Here is an 18,089-nt window from a genome sequence, read left to right as displayed (position 1 = left end):
GGGTCTTTCACTCTTAGGTCCCTTAATGGCATCTTTTGTGTGGGTGCATGTGGCTGTGTGTCCCTGAGTGCAGGTACCCTGGGGAGCTGGAGCTAGGTAAGTGTGAACCCCTGGACATGGATGCTGAGTAGGTCCTTTGTAAGAGTAGGAAATACTTTTAACCAATGAGCTGTCTCTCCATTGTTTTTCTAAAAAATATCTATTTCCATTATTGATGCATTAAAATTAAGAACATGGGTATGTTTCTGTGTGTGAATTTGTGTGTGAATTTGGAGGCCAGAGGCATCAGAATCTCAGATGCCTCTGAGCTACCGGTGGTTACCAGTCCCACAGCGCGGATGTTGGAAACAGTACCCACGTCTTCCAAAAGAGCAAAGTTTGTTCTGAACCACCGAGCTATCTCTCACCCACCCCCCCAAGAAAAACCAATCCAACAAGAAAGACACTGCAGAGTTTATGTCAACATACTTCTTCAAATAGTACAACGTATTTTAGTGAGATTTGGGGACATAGCTGTAGGGTCCTTAGTCTCAGGGCGGTGAGAGGGCTTTCACGGGGGTGGGGTGTGGCCGTCTCTATGACCTCAGGCTGGCTTCTTCCCTGTCCAGTTCGCGCAGATCTGTAGCAGGGGAGCAACAGCAGATGGGTTACTTCTTGAAGGGCTCTGGCAGGCCTGAGCATGGCACCCGCAGATTTTACCGCTTACCCTCCACCCCCTCCTTGCTAAAAACAGCTAGATTGCGTTCCTGACGCTAACCACCAAGGTCTACTCCCTCATTTGGCCACTTCCTCCTCCCGAGGCTGACTACCAAGGTCCAGCTGTGAGCATATTGAGGTCCTGAAATCAGAAGCCCCCTTTTGGCTACCCCAATTAACATGCCCAACTAAAATTAAACACCTCATCCTAACACGGAGTGTCCCCCTTATTATAAACTGCCATCTGCCTGTGGGCCACCTCTGTCTCCTCTCTATCCAGGGGCAGTCCTTTGTCCCCCCTCCAGGACAAACACCCCTTTCCCTCTCCCTTGTCCCTCATCTTCTATCTCCCATCATAGTCTCTTGTTCCCTGACCTCTGTCCCTCTGGAACAAATAAATCCCCTATTTGTTGAGAACTTGGTCTTGGGGTGTCCTGTGTCGATCAACGTCCTTTCAATTTTTATTTTATTTATTTATTTATTTATTTTGGTTTTCCGAGACAGGGTTTCTCTGTATTGTTTTGGAGGCTGTCCTGGAACTCACTCTGTAGACCAGGCTGGCCTCGAACTCACAGAGATCCGCCTGCCTCTGCCTTCCGAGTGCTGGGACTAGAGGCGTGCGCCACCAACGCCCGGCTGCTCTGCCCAGATGTAGCACATATGTGCCCGGTGCCCACAGAGACCAGAAAAGGGCGTTGATTCCCTGAGACTAGCGTTACAGTTATGAGCCACTGTGTGGATGCTGGGAATGGAATCTGGTAACTTCTCCAAAGCGCTTTTAACTGCTAAGCTGTCTCTCCTCTTCCTACCTTAGTTTTCGAATCAGGGTCTCTCAGGGAACCTGGAGCTTACCCATAAGCAAGACTGGGTAGCCTGTAAACTCCTGGGATTCCCACCTGTATGCAGGTGCTGAAAAACCAAACTCAAGCAAGCACTTTTCCTACTGAGCCATTTCCTCAGCTACGGATTCCTGAAGTCAGGGGTCGGGCTAGGGAGGAAAGCCTCTCTAGTTGTCTCAGACTACGGATTCTTGAAGTCAGGGGTCAGGCTAGGGAGGAAAGCCTCTCTAGTTGTCTCAGACTACGGATTCTTGAAGTCAGGGGTCGGACTAGGGAGGAAAGCCTCTCTAGTTGTCTCAGACTAGGGATTCCTGAAGTCAGGGGTCGGGCTAGGGAGGAAAGCCTCTCTAGTTGTCTCAGACTAGGGATTCCTGAAGTCAGGGGTCGGGCTAGGGAGGAAAGCCTCTCTAGTTGTCTCAGATAGCTTTTCCATCTCTTCCGGGTTTCCTTCCTCGTTCTGTCTACTGTCTACCCTCAGCTACGCACATTTTCCCCATCCTGTTTCAAGGGGGTTCATACAAGTGTCGATGATAAGCATGTTCAAGAGCCAAAGAATGCAGCTAGGAAGTGGTGGCGCACGCCTTTAGTCTCAGCACTTGGGAGGCAGAGGCAGGTGGATCTCTGAGTTCAAGGCCAGCCTGATCTACAGAGTGAATTTCAGGACAGCCAGAGCTACATACAGAAACCATGTCTCAAAAAACCATGCAGTCAAGGTTGAGGGGGTATGTCATCATCATCAGGATAGTACAATACATACTCCTCTCCCCCCCCCCCACTGTGCGTGCGTGCGTGTGTGTGTGTGTGTGTGTGTGTGTGTGTGTGTGTGTGTGTGCGCGCGCGCGAGCGTGCGTGTGTGTAGAATATCGGATGTTGTCTCTATCCATCTCTGTCTAGCTGGAGTGTTGCACCCTTCCCCCATGGGGGTCTGCTGACCAACTAGGAGCTTCTAGCAAAATACCTCTGGTCCCCTCCTTTCAGTAAGGCCTGCATGCAAGTTCCTGTTTTCTGTCCATCCTTATTGTCTAAATGCTAATTCCTGTTTTTGGCCCACCCTTTGCCAGAGGGTCCTGGGAACGTAGGCTTCTGACCTTGGTGGGTTTTCCCACTGGCATACAAGGCTCCACTCTTGTTAAATAAACGCCATTCTCCTAGTAAGAATGGGCCACTGTCTTTGTCTTTATTTTCATCCTTAGCCCTTTGCTCGGATTGTTGTAAAGTGTTGTAGCACCCGTAACCCCGAACACCGGCTTGCTACACTGGAGACCAGGTCTCTCACTAAATCTGAAGCAAGGCTATCAGTAAGCTAACACCAGTGATTCCCTGTCTCCACCGTTGGGCCCCAGCCCCCACCGGGTCTCTGTGAGTTGCTTGTCAGCCAATAACCACAGGTGCATCCTGTTTTCTAGTCCTGGCTTCCAGCCCCAGCCTTGCCCCACTGGCATCAACCGCTAATTATGGAAACACAAACTCTTACACCTGGGGTTTCTCCACTGTGCTATAAGTCTGTATATAAGGCTGCTCCCTCCTTGCAAAAAGACACACACACACCTTAGCACAAATGGCCGATGTCTTGTCTTTCATTTAGATCTCCAGGCTTTCCCCCAATACATTAGACTTGCTCCTGTCAGGCGGGCCATACTACCTTCCCTCTCGCACAGGGCTGGGTTCTAGGCTCACACATGACTTTTTATATGGGTTCTGTGATTTGAACTCAAATTGTCATGCCAAGGCTACACAGAGAAACCCTGTCTCAACAAAAAACAACAAATAAACTAAATGAATTAATAACACTTTTAAAAGTTAATATGAGTAATTTTTTTTTGGTTTTTTGAGACAGGGTTTCTCTGTGGCTTTGGAGGCTGTCCTGGAACTCGCTTGGTAGTCCAGGCTGGTCTCGAACTCACAGAGATCTGCCTGCCTCTGCCTCCCGAGTGCTGGGATTAAAGGCGTGTGCCACCAACGCCCGGCTTAATATGAGTAATTTTAAAACATGGTGTTCAGGAAAAAAAAACCCTAAAGAGAAGTGGCACTCAACAAATGTTTTTTTTTTTCCTCTATATAACAGTCCCCAGGCTGGCCTCGAACTCACAGAGATCCCCCGAATCTGCCTCCCTAGTGCCGGGATTAAAGGCGTGCGCCACCAACGCCCAGCTCAACTGGTTTCTAAAGGACTTTGAGGAGTCTGTCCACGCAAGGCTGTAGAAACAGAGAGGATATCAGTCTCTGGTCTAGGGCCTTGTCTGGAAAAGTGCTCAGTTTGGAAATTAGAGTTGGTCCCTGAGGCCAAGTCTGAGGGGAAAGGAATGTTGTTGGTCTGAGAGACGAAGGCGGGGTATGGAGCGAGAGGCAGGGTGTGGGAAGGGAGGTGGGCTTGCGGAAGGATGTTCTCCGTCGCCTGCCACCCCTTCCCCAGCTCATCCTAACTTCCCCTCTTCTCAGTCCTCCACATCCCCATCCTTACCTTCACTCTTGGGTTTGACAAACGTTTCTACCAGCGTCCTCTTGGTCATCTTTGGAGAGTGGGAATAAGGGAGTTCATCTAGGAAAAGGGACAAGACGTCACTTGCGTGCCTTGCAAGTTTGTGAAGCATTTATTATATTTCATTTTTGGGAAGGCATCCCATCGTCTAAGTCATTGATTCAATATTGAATAACATCAAAGTGTGGGCTTAGTTACAGTTTTTGGAAGCTCTACGGTGTTAATCAAGGGATGCCCAAAATTCTCTCAGTCTTTTTTTTTTTTTTTTTTTTGGTTTTTACGAGACTAGGGGCTAGGATGCCAAAGGGGGGGGCTGGCGAGACCATTGAGCACGTGTGAGTTTCTGTCCTGAGACCCACATGGTAGGTGACTCCCCCATCATTTGTTTCCTGACCTCTGCATGGGGCCGTGGCACGTGCACACACATGCACAGTGAATAAATACGTAGGTAAACAAATGCAGAGGCGCTGGACAGTGGTGGTGCACACCTTTAATCCCAGCACACGGGAGGCAGAGGCAGGCAGATCTCGGTGAGTTTGAGGCCAGCCTGGTCTACAGAAGGCTTTCCAGGACAGCCTCCAAAGCCACAGAGAAACCCTGTCTTGAAAAACCAAAACCAAAATAATAATAATAAAATGCATGCAGAGGCTCCATGACAGTCAATATGTGGTTTCACTTTCTTTGTTTCCTTGGAATCTTTGAGTCCCTGGTGGCTCTCACTTGGGATTTTGTCCTTGAGAGAGACCTTTGGCCATGTCTGGAGAAGTGTTGGATTGCCATGACTGAGCGGAAAGGGAATTCCCTCAGCATCGGATGGGTAGAAACCAGATATGTTGCAATGCCCCCCTGGGATTGGCCCCTAGCAGCCAAGAAGGACCCAGCTCCAAACCTCAATAAACCCGAGGTTGGAAGCCAAGGGGTGTCTGTTCAGCACGGGCCCTACCAGGTGACAGCGAGGAGACAGATCAGGTCAAGTCCTGTGCTGCATTTACAGGGAAGGGAGCACTCACTGACCCCTCCCAGACAGCTTCGAGGACCCTCTCTTGACAGAATGAACTGTAGTCCCAATGTGTGCCAGATTGGTTAGGGTTTTGGAAGCGAGCATATGCTACTGCACATGCTCACGAGCGCTTGCAGAAACGAAACCAAAGGAGCAGCAGGCTTTCTTCTCCTTCATTCTCTGCCTATTTTTAGAGACACCATTGCTCGCTGCACCTGGGGCTCACCCATTTGGCTAGAGGGGCTGTCCAGGAAGGTCAGGACCGACCGCCTGTCTTCCATCTCCCCTGCACCGGGGTTACAGACAGACTCAATCTGCCTTGCCCAACTTTTTGTTTTTCCAGACAGGGTTTCTCTGTGTAGCCCTGGCTGTCCTAGAACTCCTCTGTAGACCAGGCTACCTTCGAACTCGAACTCACAGAGATCTGTCTGTCTCTGCCTCCCAAGTGCTGGGACTAAAGGTGTGTGCCGCCACTGCCCGGCTATAATTCTTTATTATTGTTTATTACGTTTTTATTATTCATTGTGTGTGTGTGTGTGGTGATTGTGTGTAAGTGTATTGTAGTGAGTGTGTGTATGTGTGATGAGTGTGTGTGTATGTATGTGTGGTGAGTGTGTATATGTGTGATGAGTGTGTATGTATGTGTAGTGAGTATGTGTGTGTAAGTATATGTGTAGTAAGTGTATATGTGTGCATGGTATGTGTATGTGTGATGAGTGTGTATGTGTGTATGTATGTTAGTGTATGTATTATGGTGTGTATGTGTGATGAATGCGTGTGTATGTATAGTGAGTGTGGTGTCTGTGTAGCGAGTGTGTGTATGTGCAGTGAGTGTGTGTATATGTGTGTGCATGGGTGTGCGTGTGTGTGTGTGTGTGTGTGTGTGTGTGTGTGTGTGTGTGTTTGGCACAGGTATAGAAATCAGAGGACAACCTATGGGAGTCAGTTTTCTCCTTTCATCTTGTAGGTCCTGGGGATCGAACTCAAGTGGCCAGGCTAGACAGCAAGTGCCTTTACCCACGGAGCTATCTTGCTGGTTCTGTTTTTGGGGAGAGGGCAGTGATGAGAAGGAGTATCAGGTAACCGAGACTGGCTTAGAAATGACTGTGTTTCTGTGGGTAACTCCTGATGCTCCTGCCCCTACAGCCCAAGTATGAGATAATAGGCATGGACCACCACACACAAACGAGATCATGGCAACGATTTTACCTGGGGAGAAATTAAAAGCTCGACAGAGTTACACTGCTTTTCATGTTCTTTCTTCTACCTAGGAAGTGACAGTGTGAGGAGTGGACCCACGTCCACCAGTTTCCAAAGCCAACAGAGAGTACTCGGAGGAGGATGCCAGAGGAGGGACCACTACTCACCGATAGCCTTCCACAGGTCTAGGATCTCAAGAGCTGAGTCCCTCTTCCTGCCTTGTTCTACCTTTGAGGGAAGGTGGAGGACTAGGGAAGGGATGGGAGACAGCAGGAAAGCTGGTTAATAGAATGACATCACACAGGACCCACCAAGTCCTCCAGGCATTTGGCGGAGTAACTCCAAGCAAAGCCTCGGGATAGGACGCCCGTTGGCCATACCTAACTTACGCGGCTTCGACTAGAGTTGTTGCCCACCTATGTCTGCGAACAAATCTCATGTTTTCCGTTCTCTCTGTCATGTTGTTAAGGCAGCGTGGGGTTTTCTTACTCTCTTTTGCATTTATTTACTTGTTAGTTGTGTGTGTGTGTGTGTGTGTGAGAGAGAGAGAGAGAGAGACAGAGACAGAGACAGAGACAGAGACAGAGACAGAGATGTGGGGAGCAGCACACATGCCATGGCACTTGCATGAAGATCAAGGACAACTTACGGGAGTCAGTTCGCTCCTTCTGGGGACTGAACGCTGCCAACAAGCACCCTTACCCACCTAGCCAACTTGCCGTCCTCTAACAAGTATCCATAGACCTCTGAGAAACAAAAGTTCTTCATTTTTATAAGGAAAGTACTGAAGACTTAGGAAAACAGAAGCAGTTTAGGTTAGGTTTTGCGAGCAGCAGAGACCACTTCATAAACCCCAGCATGTGACCTCTATCCCCCTCCTTTATATTTTGGGACAAATTCTCACATTCTCACTATGCAGTTCTGGCTGACTTGGAACTCGCTATGCAGACTAACCTGGCCTCGAACCCACCGGCCTCTGGCTCCTGACTGCTGGCATTTAAAGGTGTGTCCCATCATACCCGACCCAGTTTTGTTTCTAACAAGTCGAGCCTAGCCTCGGGCACGGGGTGGGGTTGATTTGGTGGGAACTGGGCTTCGTTTGTGTGGCTAGTATGCGTGCTCCTAAGAAGATTCATTCCTGGAAGTGCAGAGGCAGGGATGGAAATAAATACAGAGGGAAGCATAGTATCGAAGTCATGATATGGTACCCACTGTGGGCAGAGAGGCTGGTGCCCACAGTGTGCCAGTGTTGTTAACTCGTTTGTTAAAAATTACATTTCCTTGGGCATTTATCTATCATGCATGTGTTTATGTGTATAGGCTCGCCCATGCCACCTCACCCCTATGAAGAGCAGAGGACAACCTGTAGGAATTGGTTCCCTCCTTTTACCATGTGGGCACTGGGAATTCAGGTCGTCAAGATTGGAAGCAAATACCTTTGTCCAGTGAGCCATCTGGTCAACCCTCCTTTCCCCCTTTAGGTAGGTTTTAGGATCAAACTCAGGTCATCACCCTCAGGCTGCAAGTACCTTTCCCCACTGAGCCATCCTGCTGAACATCTTTTTTTTTTTAACTGTTTTTCTCTTTTTAGTTAATTTATTTTTTTACATTCCAATCCCAGTTCCCCTTCCTCCTCTCTTCCTGCTCCCCACAACACTCCCTATCTCCCATTTGCTCCTCCCAGAGGGTAAAGCCTCCCCTAGGAAGTCCACTAAGATCATCTCTCCACCCCCAGACCCCTGTGTCTAGGCTGAGCAAGGTATCTCTCCATACAGAACGGGCTCCACTATTCAGTTTGTGCATTAGTGTTAGGTCTTGGACGCAGTAGCCTCATATATAGTTCCAGCCACACCACTGTCACCTATATTAAGGGAGTCTATCTAGTTCAGTCTTATGCAGGATCCCCATTTGTCAGACCTGAGTCAGTGATCTCTCACTAGCTCGGGTCAGCTGATTCTGTGGCTTTTTCCCGACTCCTTTGTTCATATTATCACTCCTCCCTCACTTCCATTGTACTCCAGGAGCTTGGTCCATCTGTTAGTTGTGGATTTCTGCTTCTGCTTCCATCTGTTTCTGAAAGAGGGTTCTAGCCTCTCTGAGGTTGTAGATTGTAGGCTGGGTAGGACCTCTTATTTTATATTCTTAATTTTTGAGACAGGGTCTTAGGTAGCCCAGGATGGCCTCAGATTCCCTAAGTAGCTTATGACGACCCTCAACTCTTGATCCACCTGCCTCTACCTCTCAAGTGCTGAGATTACAGGTGTGTGATCCCATACCCAGTTTTAGACAGTTCTGGGCACCGAACCCAAGGTTTTCAGTGTGCTAGCTCTACCAACTGAGCTACATAGACAACTTAATTAAACCTCACAACCCTCTCATGAATTGTGGGGACCACCATTGTCCCCCCTGTAGCAGAGCCAGAAATGGAGGCCCAGGGAAACCCTGAACACCATAACAGGCTCTGCACCCAGCCTTCTGCCTAGACTGACTCCCCAGACTCATCTAAATATGGATGTAATGGTTTGAATCTGAACCATCCCCTATGGGTTCAGGTTTTGAACACTTGTCTGTTCCCCTACAATTTCTAGAAGGTTGTGGAACCTTTAGAAGGTGGAGTCTAACTGAAGGAAATGGGTCACTAGGGGTGGGCCTTTGAAGGCTGTAGTCTGACCCATAGTCCTGGCCACATAGGGACCCCTGGCTTCTTCCACACCCACCTTTGTTGGGCCCATAAAAATGGTTCCACTCCATCTTGACTAAAGGTCAGAGCACCCAAAACTGTCCTTATACCTATAAGTCGATAGCCTGGCTGCTGCAGGATGTTTCGACCTTGGTAGCCGACATCTTTATCTAAATAGCAACAGACTTGGCTCCAGTGTATTTACTCTTGACTCTGAAGACCGAATGGCAGGTGTGGCTACCAGATGCCTGGAGGATTAAGGGAAGTAAGTCCGTGTACCCCAGCTGGGCGGTGGTGGCGCACGCCTTTAATCCCAGCACTCGGGAGGCAGAGGCAGGCGGATCTCTGTGAGTTCGAGACCAGCCTGGTCTACAAGAGCTAGTTCCAGGACAGCCTCCAAAGCCACAGAAAAACCCTGTCTCGAAAATAAAAAATAAAAAAGTCTGTTTGCCCCTTATACATGATAATAGAAGTCTACCATTGTCCCCACTTTTGGTTGGGTGCTTAAGTATGTTGAAGAATAAACTCGGGGCACTCAGCGTTCAGTATGGTCTGAATGACCCTCCTGACACCTATCCTGTGTCTCTTGTCTTTTCTTTTAAGGTCTTTGGCTAGTCTTTCTTTGTCCGCACTCCCCCTCTCAGGTGGGAACCGTGAGCTATTCAGTTGTCTCCAACTGCAGGCCCACTAAGACAGCTTCCCTCATATGGCGAAGCAACGCGGGAGCTGTACAGAGGGAGACCACACACCTCCGTGATGCATACCAGCCCCCCAAGCCTCGCCTACTGGGATGGAGCGAACCCCTCTGAAACCATGAGCCACAATGAATCTTTCTCTACCCTTAACTATCAGGTGTTTTGGTAACTGAGCAACTAATCCAGCATCATCTCTGCAGGGGTCACAAAGCCATTGGTATTGAGTAGGCACGAATGAGGGGTGAAGCCTGGAGAAAAAGCACTTACCAGGACCCAGGAGGTAACCAGCACTATTCAGAGTCCAGCCTCCTCGTCCCTGGAAGACATGAAGAAATGAGGACTAAGACGGGAAAGTGGCAAGATCCCGGAAGTCTAGGGTGATGTAGGTCACCATATGGCCTTGATACTAGCCAGTGGCATATTTTGCTTAGATCCTATTTCCGCCGTGTGCAATTAGGACTTCCTATAACTAGCAAGTGGAGGGCCCCGGCCAGGCAAGATGACTAAATGGGTAAAGGTGCTTCGGTGCCAAGTATGACCTGAGTTCAACCCCCAGGACCCACCTTGAGGAAAGAGCGATCTTATTCCTGCAAGTTGTCCTATGACCTCCACACTCTCAGTGCAGAATGCACACCCCCACCCATGACAAACACACAGACAGACAGACTGACTGACAGACAGACAGACTGTGAGAAATATGATGTTTAAAGCATGACAGCTTTGGCTGGGCAGTGATGGTGGTGCATGCTTTTAATCCCAGCACTCGGGAGGCAGAGGCAGGTGGATCTCTGTAAATTTGAGGCCAGCCTTGTCTACAGATCGAGTTCCAGGACAGCCACGGCTACACAAAGAAACCCTGTCTAAAAAAAAAAAAGTGAGATGGATGAGTTCCAAGAATAACCGGACAGTGCGGTGCTTGGAGTTAACAAGGAACATGGTATTATAAACTGTATGAGTATGTTGAAAGCCCGGCCTGGTGGTGCAGGCCGAGTATCTAGTATCCCAGTTTTTCAGCAGGTTTGACAAAAGGAGAATTCAAGTTTCAAGGACTTCCTGGGCTGCTGAGTGAGTCCAAAGCCAGCCTAGCCTGGCCAACTCAGTGGAATGCTGCCTCGATATAAAAACTAACTAAAACAAATAAATGACACCTGAGGCTGTAGCTCAGTTGGTAGAGTGCCTGCCTAGCAAACATGAATCCCTGGGTTCTATCCCCGGCACTGAATAAAACCTTCGATCTCAACTCTGACGAGGTGGAGGCACAAATACCAGGAGTTCAAAGGTATCCTCAGAATCTGGTTAATCCCAACTCAGGAGGCAGAAGCAGGCTTATCTCTGATGGGGGATGTCCTTCTGTATATATGTTTCTCCTATTAGCTGATGAATAAAACACTAGTTGGCCAGTAGCCAGGCAGAAGTAAAGGCGGGGCTATGAGATGAAGAGAATTCTGGGGAGAGGAGGCAGAGAGAAACCTCCAGAGTGGATATCATGTAGCTGATGAGGGAGAAAGATTCTCTGGTAAGATAAGACCACGTGGAAATACTTAGGTGAATAGAAATGGGTTAATAATTAAGAGAGATAGCCAATAAGAAGCCTAAGCCATTGGCCAAACAGTTGAATAACTAATATAGTGTCTGTGTGTTTATTTGGGGTTAAATGACTATGGGACCAGGTGGGACAGAAACTGTGTCTACAGATCTGAGTTCGAGGCCAGCCTGGTCTACATACTGAGTTCCAGGACAGCCAGGGCTACACAGAGAAACCCTGTCTCAACAAAAAAGCAAAAAGAGGCTATCCTCAGATATTTAGTACGAGGCCTGCCTATCCACATGAGAACCTATCTCAGTGGTCCTCAACCTTCCTAATGCTGGGACCCTTTAAATAAAGCTCGTCATCTTGTGGTGACCTTCCAACCGTAAGATTATTTCCGTTGCTACCTCATAACTATGATTTTGCCACTGTGATGATTCATAATGTAAACATATGATGTTCAGGATATCACATATGTGGGAGGTGACACCCATAGGTTGAGAACCACTGCCCTATCTGGAAAAGAAGGAAGGAAGGGAGAGAGGGAGAAAGGGTGTCTTGCCAAGGACCCAGCTGCTGTGCAAGTCAGTCAGGGTTCCAATCTCAAGGAGCCAGATACTGCCTGACCCCCTACCCATGTTTTAAAGATAGTGTCTCACTGTGTAACCCCTGAATGGCTTGAAATTCACTAAATACACCAGGCTCATCCCAAACTTGCCTCCTGCATGCTGGGATTAAAGGCAAGGGTCACCATGTCTGATGTATGTTTGGTTTGCTGTTTTTGAGACAAGGACCCTCTGTAGAGGCTTGGCTGGCCTCAATCTAGCAGGAACCTTGTCTCAGCTCCCTGGGATGTGGAATTTCAGGCATAAATCGCCCACCATGCCAGCTACTTTTCTCTCTCTCTTTTTTTTTTGTTAGTGGGGGGTGGAGTACACTCATGTCACAGCAGGCTGCAGGGGGACAGAGCCCCGCTTTCAGGAGTTGCTTCTCTCCTTCTGATCGAACGCTCGTCACCAGGGTTATGCAACAAGCACCTTTACCTGCTGAGCTACCTAGCCAGCCCTCTCTTTTCATTTTCCCTCCAGAGAGGTCTCGTGTAGCCCAGGCTAGCTTCAACATTACTAGCTCAAGCTAATCTCCATTCCCCGAGCATCCTCCTCCTGCCTCCTGAGTGCTAGGATTAGAAGCATGCGCCAGCACGTCCTGCAGGGATGGGACCTAGGGCATCATGCAGACAAGCACGCCACCGACTGAGCTACATCCATCACCCCTTTTTTCCTTTCCGTTTATTTACTTTATTTTGGGGGGGATGGGAGGCCCAAGATGGGGTTTCTCTGTATAACAGTTCTGACAGTCCTGGAACTCACTTCGTAAACCAGGCTGGCCTTGAATTCACAGAGACCGGCCGGCCTCTGCCTGCCAAAAGGTGTGCGGCGCCACCACTGCCCAGATATTTATTTACTTTTAATTAGGATCTCACTGTGCTGTCCACTAGCCTTGAACTCACAACCCTTCTGCCTCAGCTTCCCGAGTGCCCGGAAGGATTGGCAGGCACCATCACGCTGGGTCAAATAAACTGAACCCCAAATGTCTATGTTCACCTGTCTCCTACTCCACTCCCAGGACCAAGCTGATGAAGTCGCCTCCTTCTCAGCTTCAGCTCGTCCTCCTACAAGTACCCCTGGATCAAACCAGGAAAAAAAAGTGAAACCTCTCCCTAGAGGGGAGCACCAGGGGGAAGGCATTACCCTGTAAACAGGTGCAGACTCTTGTGTCCCTGCCAGAGTCATCAGGATGGTGACAAGAAGGACCAGATGCGGGGAGCAGGCCATCCTGAAACGGAAGAACACGGCACTCAGCTGACGAAAGCTGCAAAGAGGGCCAGCGTTATTATTCTCGGTGGGCGTTGGCGGCACACGCTTTTAATCCCCGCACTCGGGAGGCAGGGGAAGACGGGTCTCTGGGAGTCCAAGGCCAGCCTGGTCTACAGAGCGAGTTCCAGGGCAGCCAGGGTTACACAGAGAGGAAAAGAAATCCTGTCTCGAAAAACAAAACCAAATGAGTGAATGAATAAACAAACAAACAAACAAATAAATAAGTTACTCTCCGTAGCACGGTTGTGTGCAGCTCTGACATGGAGAGAAATTTACTGAATGGAATTGAACCACTCAGCCCCCAGGGAAAAAAAAAGTACAAGTAGTGTCTATAGCTGAATGACTTTGGTCATATGCATGAAGCATGACGTCATCACTATGATCAATGGTAGGTAGATAATGTCTTTTTTTTTTTTTTTTTTGAGATAGGGTTTCTCTGTATTGTTTTGGAGGCTGTCCTGGAACACGCTCTGTAGACCAGCCCGGCCTCGAACTCACAGAGATCCGCCTGCCTCTGCCTCCTGAGTGCTGGGATTAAAGGTGTGCGCCACCAACGCCCGGCTAGATAATGTCTTTTTTAATTTAAATGTACCACAGAAAAATAAAATGAACTTCCAATCTGTTGGTTTTGGAATTTCTTATCTCTCTCTCTCTCTCTCTCTCTCTCTCTCTCTGTGTGTGTGTGTGTGTGTGTGTGTGTGTGTGTGTGTGTGTGTGTGTAGGGGTGGGGGTTGATAAATGGAAATTGAACTTAGGGCTTCTCATAAGCAAGTACCAAGCCACATTCCCAGCTCCTCACTGGGGGATTCTAGGCATCATCTCTACCATTAAGCCACACCCCACCCCCTCCCTGGGGAATTCTAGGCAGGGGCTCTACTACTGAACAGCCCCTCACTGGGGGATTCTAGGCAGGGGCTCTACTACTGAACCATGCCCCCAGCCCCTCACTGGGAGATTCTAGGCAGGAGCTCTACCACTGAGCCACACCCCAGCCTCTCATTGTGAGATTCTAGACAGGTGTTCTACCACTGAGCCACACCCCAGCCCTTCACTGAGGGATTCTAAGCAGGTGCTCTATCATTGAACTATCTACATCTCTGGTATTTTTACTTTTTTTTTCTTTTGAGACAGAATCTCAGTACTTTTCTCAAGGAGACCTTGAATTCATTCTGCAGCCCAAGATAGCTTGGAACTTTTGATCCTCCTGCCTCAACTTCTTTCTTTCTTTTTTTTTTTTTTTTTTTTTTTTGGTTTTTCGAGACAAGATTTTTCTGTATTGTTTTGGAGCCTGTCCTGGAACTAGCCCTGCTCTGTAGATCAGGCTGGCCTCGAACTCAGAGATCTGCCTGCCTCTGCCTCCTGAGTGCTGAGTGCGCCACCACTGCCTGGCTACCTCAACTTCTTGAGTGACTGGGACAGTAGACTTGTGCTCCAGGATAAACCAAGAGGATGCCCACTTTTTAAGCTCAGGCTGGCTTCGAACTCTGATCCTCCTGTCTCCACCCGGAGTGTGGGAATTAGAGGTACACACCACATCTGGTTTAAGGGCTTCTTTTAAGCTTCATTTTGATGTTTTGTTTGTTTGTTTTTCGAGACAGGGTTTCTCTGTGCTGCTTTGGAGGCTGTCCTGGAACTCACTCTGTAGACCAGGCTGGCTAAGTGACCAGACAAAGCAAGGTTGAGGACTGGAGTTCAGATCCCCAGAGCTCCTGTAAAAGCCAGGGGCAGGAATGTGCACTGGTAACTCGGAACGGAGGGTGGCGTGAGGAAAGGGACCTGGAGCTCGTAGCCAGCTGCTCCGCGTCCAAAGCCCCACAGATACACGCAGGGGACCCTGCATCCCGCAAGGTGAAGGGTGAGAAGCAAGCCTCCGATTGCCCTCTGACCTCCACACGTGCGCTGCAGCACTCAAAAATAAATAGGAAAGGGGGAGGGACAAGAGTCAGGGGAGGGATAATGTAAATATGTAAAACTGTTTTCAGTGCCCTTGGGACCTTTCTCCACAAATCCCCAAATCTGCCATCCCTCCAGGTCCTCGTATGAAATATACCATGTTTGCATAGAACCTGTACACATCCGCCCTAGAAACAGGTGTCAGAGCCCCTGTATCCGAAACTATTATTAATTTGGTTTTTCAAGTTAGGGTTTCTCTGTGTAGCCCTGGCTATCATGGAACTAGCTCTGTAGACCAGGCTGGCCTCGAACTAACAGGGATCTGCCTGCCTCTGCCTGCCGAGTGCCGGGATTAAAGGCGTGCGCCACCACCACCCTTCGAGATCTGGAATTATAATTGATTGTGAGTCAGCAATGGCTCTTAACCATCAAGCCATCTCTCCAGTGCCCTCCTGTGTACTTTGGATTCACTCTGGGCAATGTTACCCAGCCTGAGGAAAAGAAAATCCTCTGTAAATATCGCCGCATTATGTCCTAGGGAAACACAAGGAGAATGTCAGTACACGTGTGGAGGTCAGATTTCAGGACGGCTCTCTCCCCCCAACTTGCAGATACCAGGAACTGAACTCACCTTTACCAGCTCAGCCATCCAACTGAACTTCCCTGATAATTCTTGGGTTTGACATTTGAATCTATTGATTTGGAAGCTGGGGTATATAGATAGCTGACTGACAGAGACCAGAAAGGAATAGAACAATGGCCGTCAGAGCCAGATGTGGCGGCACACGCCCGTGATCCCAACACCCCGGTGGTGGAGGCAAGGGGATTAGAAGTTCGAGCCATTCTGTTCTACCCAGCAAGTCTGAGGCCAGCCTGGACTATATGGGACCCTGTCTCAAAAACAGAGGTCAGCCGGATGGCTGAGTGGGTAAAGGTGCTTGCTGCAAGCCTAGAGACCCGAGTTCAATTCCTAGGAGCTACAAGGCGTAGGGACGAGAACTGATTCCGAGTTGTCTCCTGAACTCCACAGTCACGCTGTGGCACGTATACAAGCACACATACACAAAACAAGTAAGTAATGTGATTTTTTTTAAAAAAGGGAGAAAAAGGCAACAAGAAAACCAGCAAAAGCCAGTAACTCCTCCCCCCATCCTTAGCCATGTTTCTCAGACGCACCATCCATCCATCCATCCATCCATCCATCCATCCATCCATCCATCCATCCTTCCATCCATCCATCCTTCCATCCATCCATCCTTCCATCCATCCATCCATCCATCCATCTCCACTCCTCTCCTCACACCCCCGTTCCATTTCTGCCCCATCCCCTCATGCTCCTGTCTGTCTCCGTTCTCCGAGACATTTTCACCATGACAGCCCTCAGCCCCTCCAGCCTCCAGCCCCGGGGGGCTCTAACCTGTGTGGGGTCCGCAGCACTCGGCAGCTCTGGGGGTCCTGGCTTTTATGCTTCCGAGGAGAGTGAGGAGTTGAAAGAGAAGTGGTTAAGGAGAGAGACCCGAGGGCGGGCGGGGTCGTGAGGATGGAGGCAGAGAGAAGACTCATCCACTGGAGTGTTTATTAGCTGCTCTGTGAGGTCAGACAAAGGTGCTTTGTGGCAGAGCGCATTTCTCTGTCCCAGCTGACCCCTGTCAGAGCCTTGAGACATTCCGACTCTTCCCACCCACTGCCTTTTTTTTTCTTTTTCTTTTTTTGGTTTTTCGAGGCAGGGTTTCTCTGTGGCTTTGGAGGCTGTCTTGGAACTCGCTCTGTAGACCAGGCTGGCCTCGAACTCACAGAGATCCGCCTGCCTCTGCCTCCCGAGTGCTGGGATTAAAGGCATGCGCCACTGCCGCCCCCCCCCACTGCCTCTCTTAACCTCTCTCTGATTTGTGTTTTCTTTCCACTGTGTGTGTGTGTTTGTGTGTGTGTGAACGTGTGAGTACTGGTTCCCCCCTCCAACCATGTGGGTCCCGGGACGGGGACTCAAGTTGTCAGGCTCCTGGGCCATCTCAACCCTTTTGTGCTTTTTTGTTGCTGTTTTGACGCAGGGTATCAGTAGCCCAGGCTAGCCTCAACTCCAGTCGCAGCAGAGGATGACCTTGAACTCTCGGTTTTTCTGCCTCCACTCCCGAGTTTATAAACAGCAGTTAACCACACCCAGTTTGACGCGTGCTCCCTTGGGGTTGTTTGTTTAGTCAAGGTGGTCACCTGCCCCCCCCTTCCTCTCTGAGCGCATGTGTGCATACACGTCTGTGTATCTGAATGTGTGTATGTGTGTGTCTGTGTATCTGAATGTGTGTGTCTGTGTATCTGAATGTGTGTGTCTGTGTATCTGAATGAGTGTGTGTATGTGTGTACATGTATGTGTCTGTGTCTGAATGAGTGTGTGTATGAGTGTGTATGTGTGTCTGTGTATCTGAATGAGTGTGTGTATGAGTGTGTATGTGTCTGTGTATCTGAATGAGTGTGTGTATATGAGTGTGTATGTGTGTCTGTGTATCTGAATGAGTGTGTGTATATGAGTGTGTATGTGTGTCTGTGTATCTGAATGAGTGTGTGTGTGTATGTGTGTGTTTCTGTCTCAGTGATTTCCTTTCTCCACCTGACTCAGCATCTCACAGGGCACAGGACCCCTGCTATGGTTGAAAACAATCCTAAGGGCTGGAGAGATGGCCCAGTGGTTAAGAACACCGGCTGCTTTCCCAGTGGTCCCGGGTTCAATTCCCAGCAACCACAGATCTCTGTAATGAGATCTGGTGCCCTCTTCTGGCCTGCAGACATACATGCAGACAGAACACTGTATACATAATAAATAAATCTTAAGAAAGAAAATGATTCTAAAATGGCTCAGGGAGCTTAGCCTGAAAGCTCACACTTGTAATCCAGCACTTTGGGGACTGAGGCCTGAGGATGATGAGTTCCTGGACTTTAGTGAGACCCTGATCTAAACAGCCACTAAAAATAAGGGCTGGGGAGATGGTTCATTGGTTGAGAGTGTTTGCCGCACTGTCGTGAGGACGAGAATTTGGGTTCCAGCATCCACATAACAAGCCAGATATCCTGCACCTCCCTCTAACCCTAGTCCCATTTTGGGGTGGAGGGGGGTGTATACAGGTATACTCACCCATGCACACACACGCGCGCATGCATACACATAAATACACTCCGATTTCATCATTATTTATTTATGATAGGCACATGC

The 18,089-nt window shown here is 49.0% G+C and overlaps 1 protein-coding gene across 2 annotated transcripts; it reads right to left on the bottom strand.

Annotated features, from left to right (window-relative positions):
- Nucleotides 1-441: 441 nt before the first annotated feature.
- On the bottom strand, nucleotides 442-16,469 carry LOC106022475 (galanin like peptide). 2 transcript variants are annotated; one of them, XM_040734028.1, is made up of 6 exons: nucleotides 16,305-16,469; nucleotides 12,869-12,989; nucleotides 9,857-9,905; nucleotides 6,382-6,462; nucleotides 3,997-4,074; nucleotides 442-619 (listed from the first exon to the last, which is right to left on the bottom strand). In XM_040734028.1, the coding sequence occupies exons 1-6, from the start codon at nucleotides 16,448-16,450 to the stop codon at nucleotides 576-578; spliced, it is 519 nt and encodes a 172-aa protein (XP_040589962.1). In that variant the 5' UTR covers nucleotides 16,451-16,469; the 3' UTR covers nucleotides 442-575. The 2 variants fall into 2 exon arrangements, with proteins under 2 accessions (XP_040589962.1, XP_040589963.1); XM_040734029.1 differs by having other exon boundaries at nucleotides 12,869-12,953; nucleotides 16,305-16,466.
- Between the last annotated feature and the right edge of the window lie 1,620 nt (nucleotides 16,470-18,089).

This window comes from Mesocricetus auratus, unplaced genomic scaffold (assembly GCF_017639785.1).
Source record: "Mesocricetus auratus isolate SY011 unplaced genomic scaffold, BCM_Maur_2.0 Super-Scaffold_100037, whole genome shotgun sequence".
NCBI lineage: Eukaryota > Metazoa > Chordata > Mammalia > Rodentia > Cricetidae > Mesocricetus > Mesocricetus auratus.
Note: the sequence above shows the minus strand (reverse complement) of the source record. Positions and strands in the feature narration are given on the sequence as shown.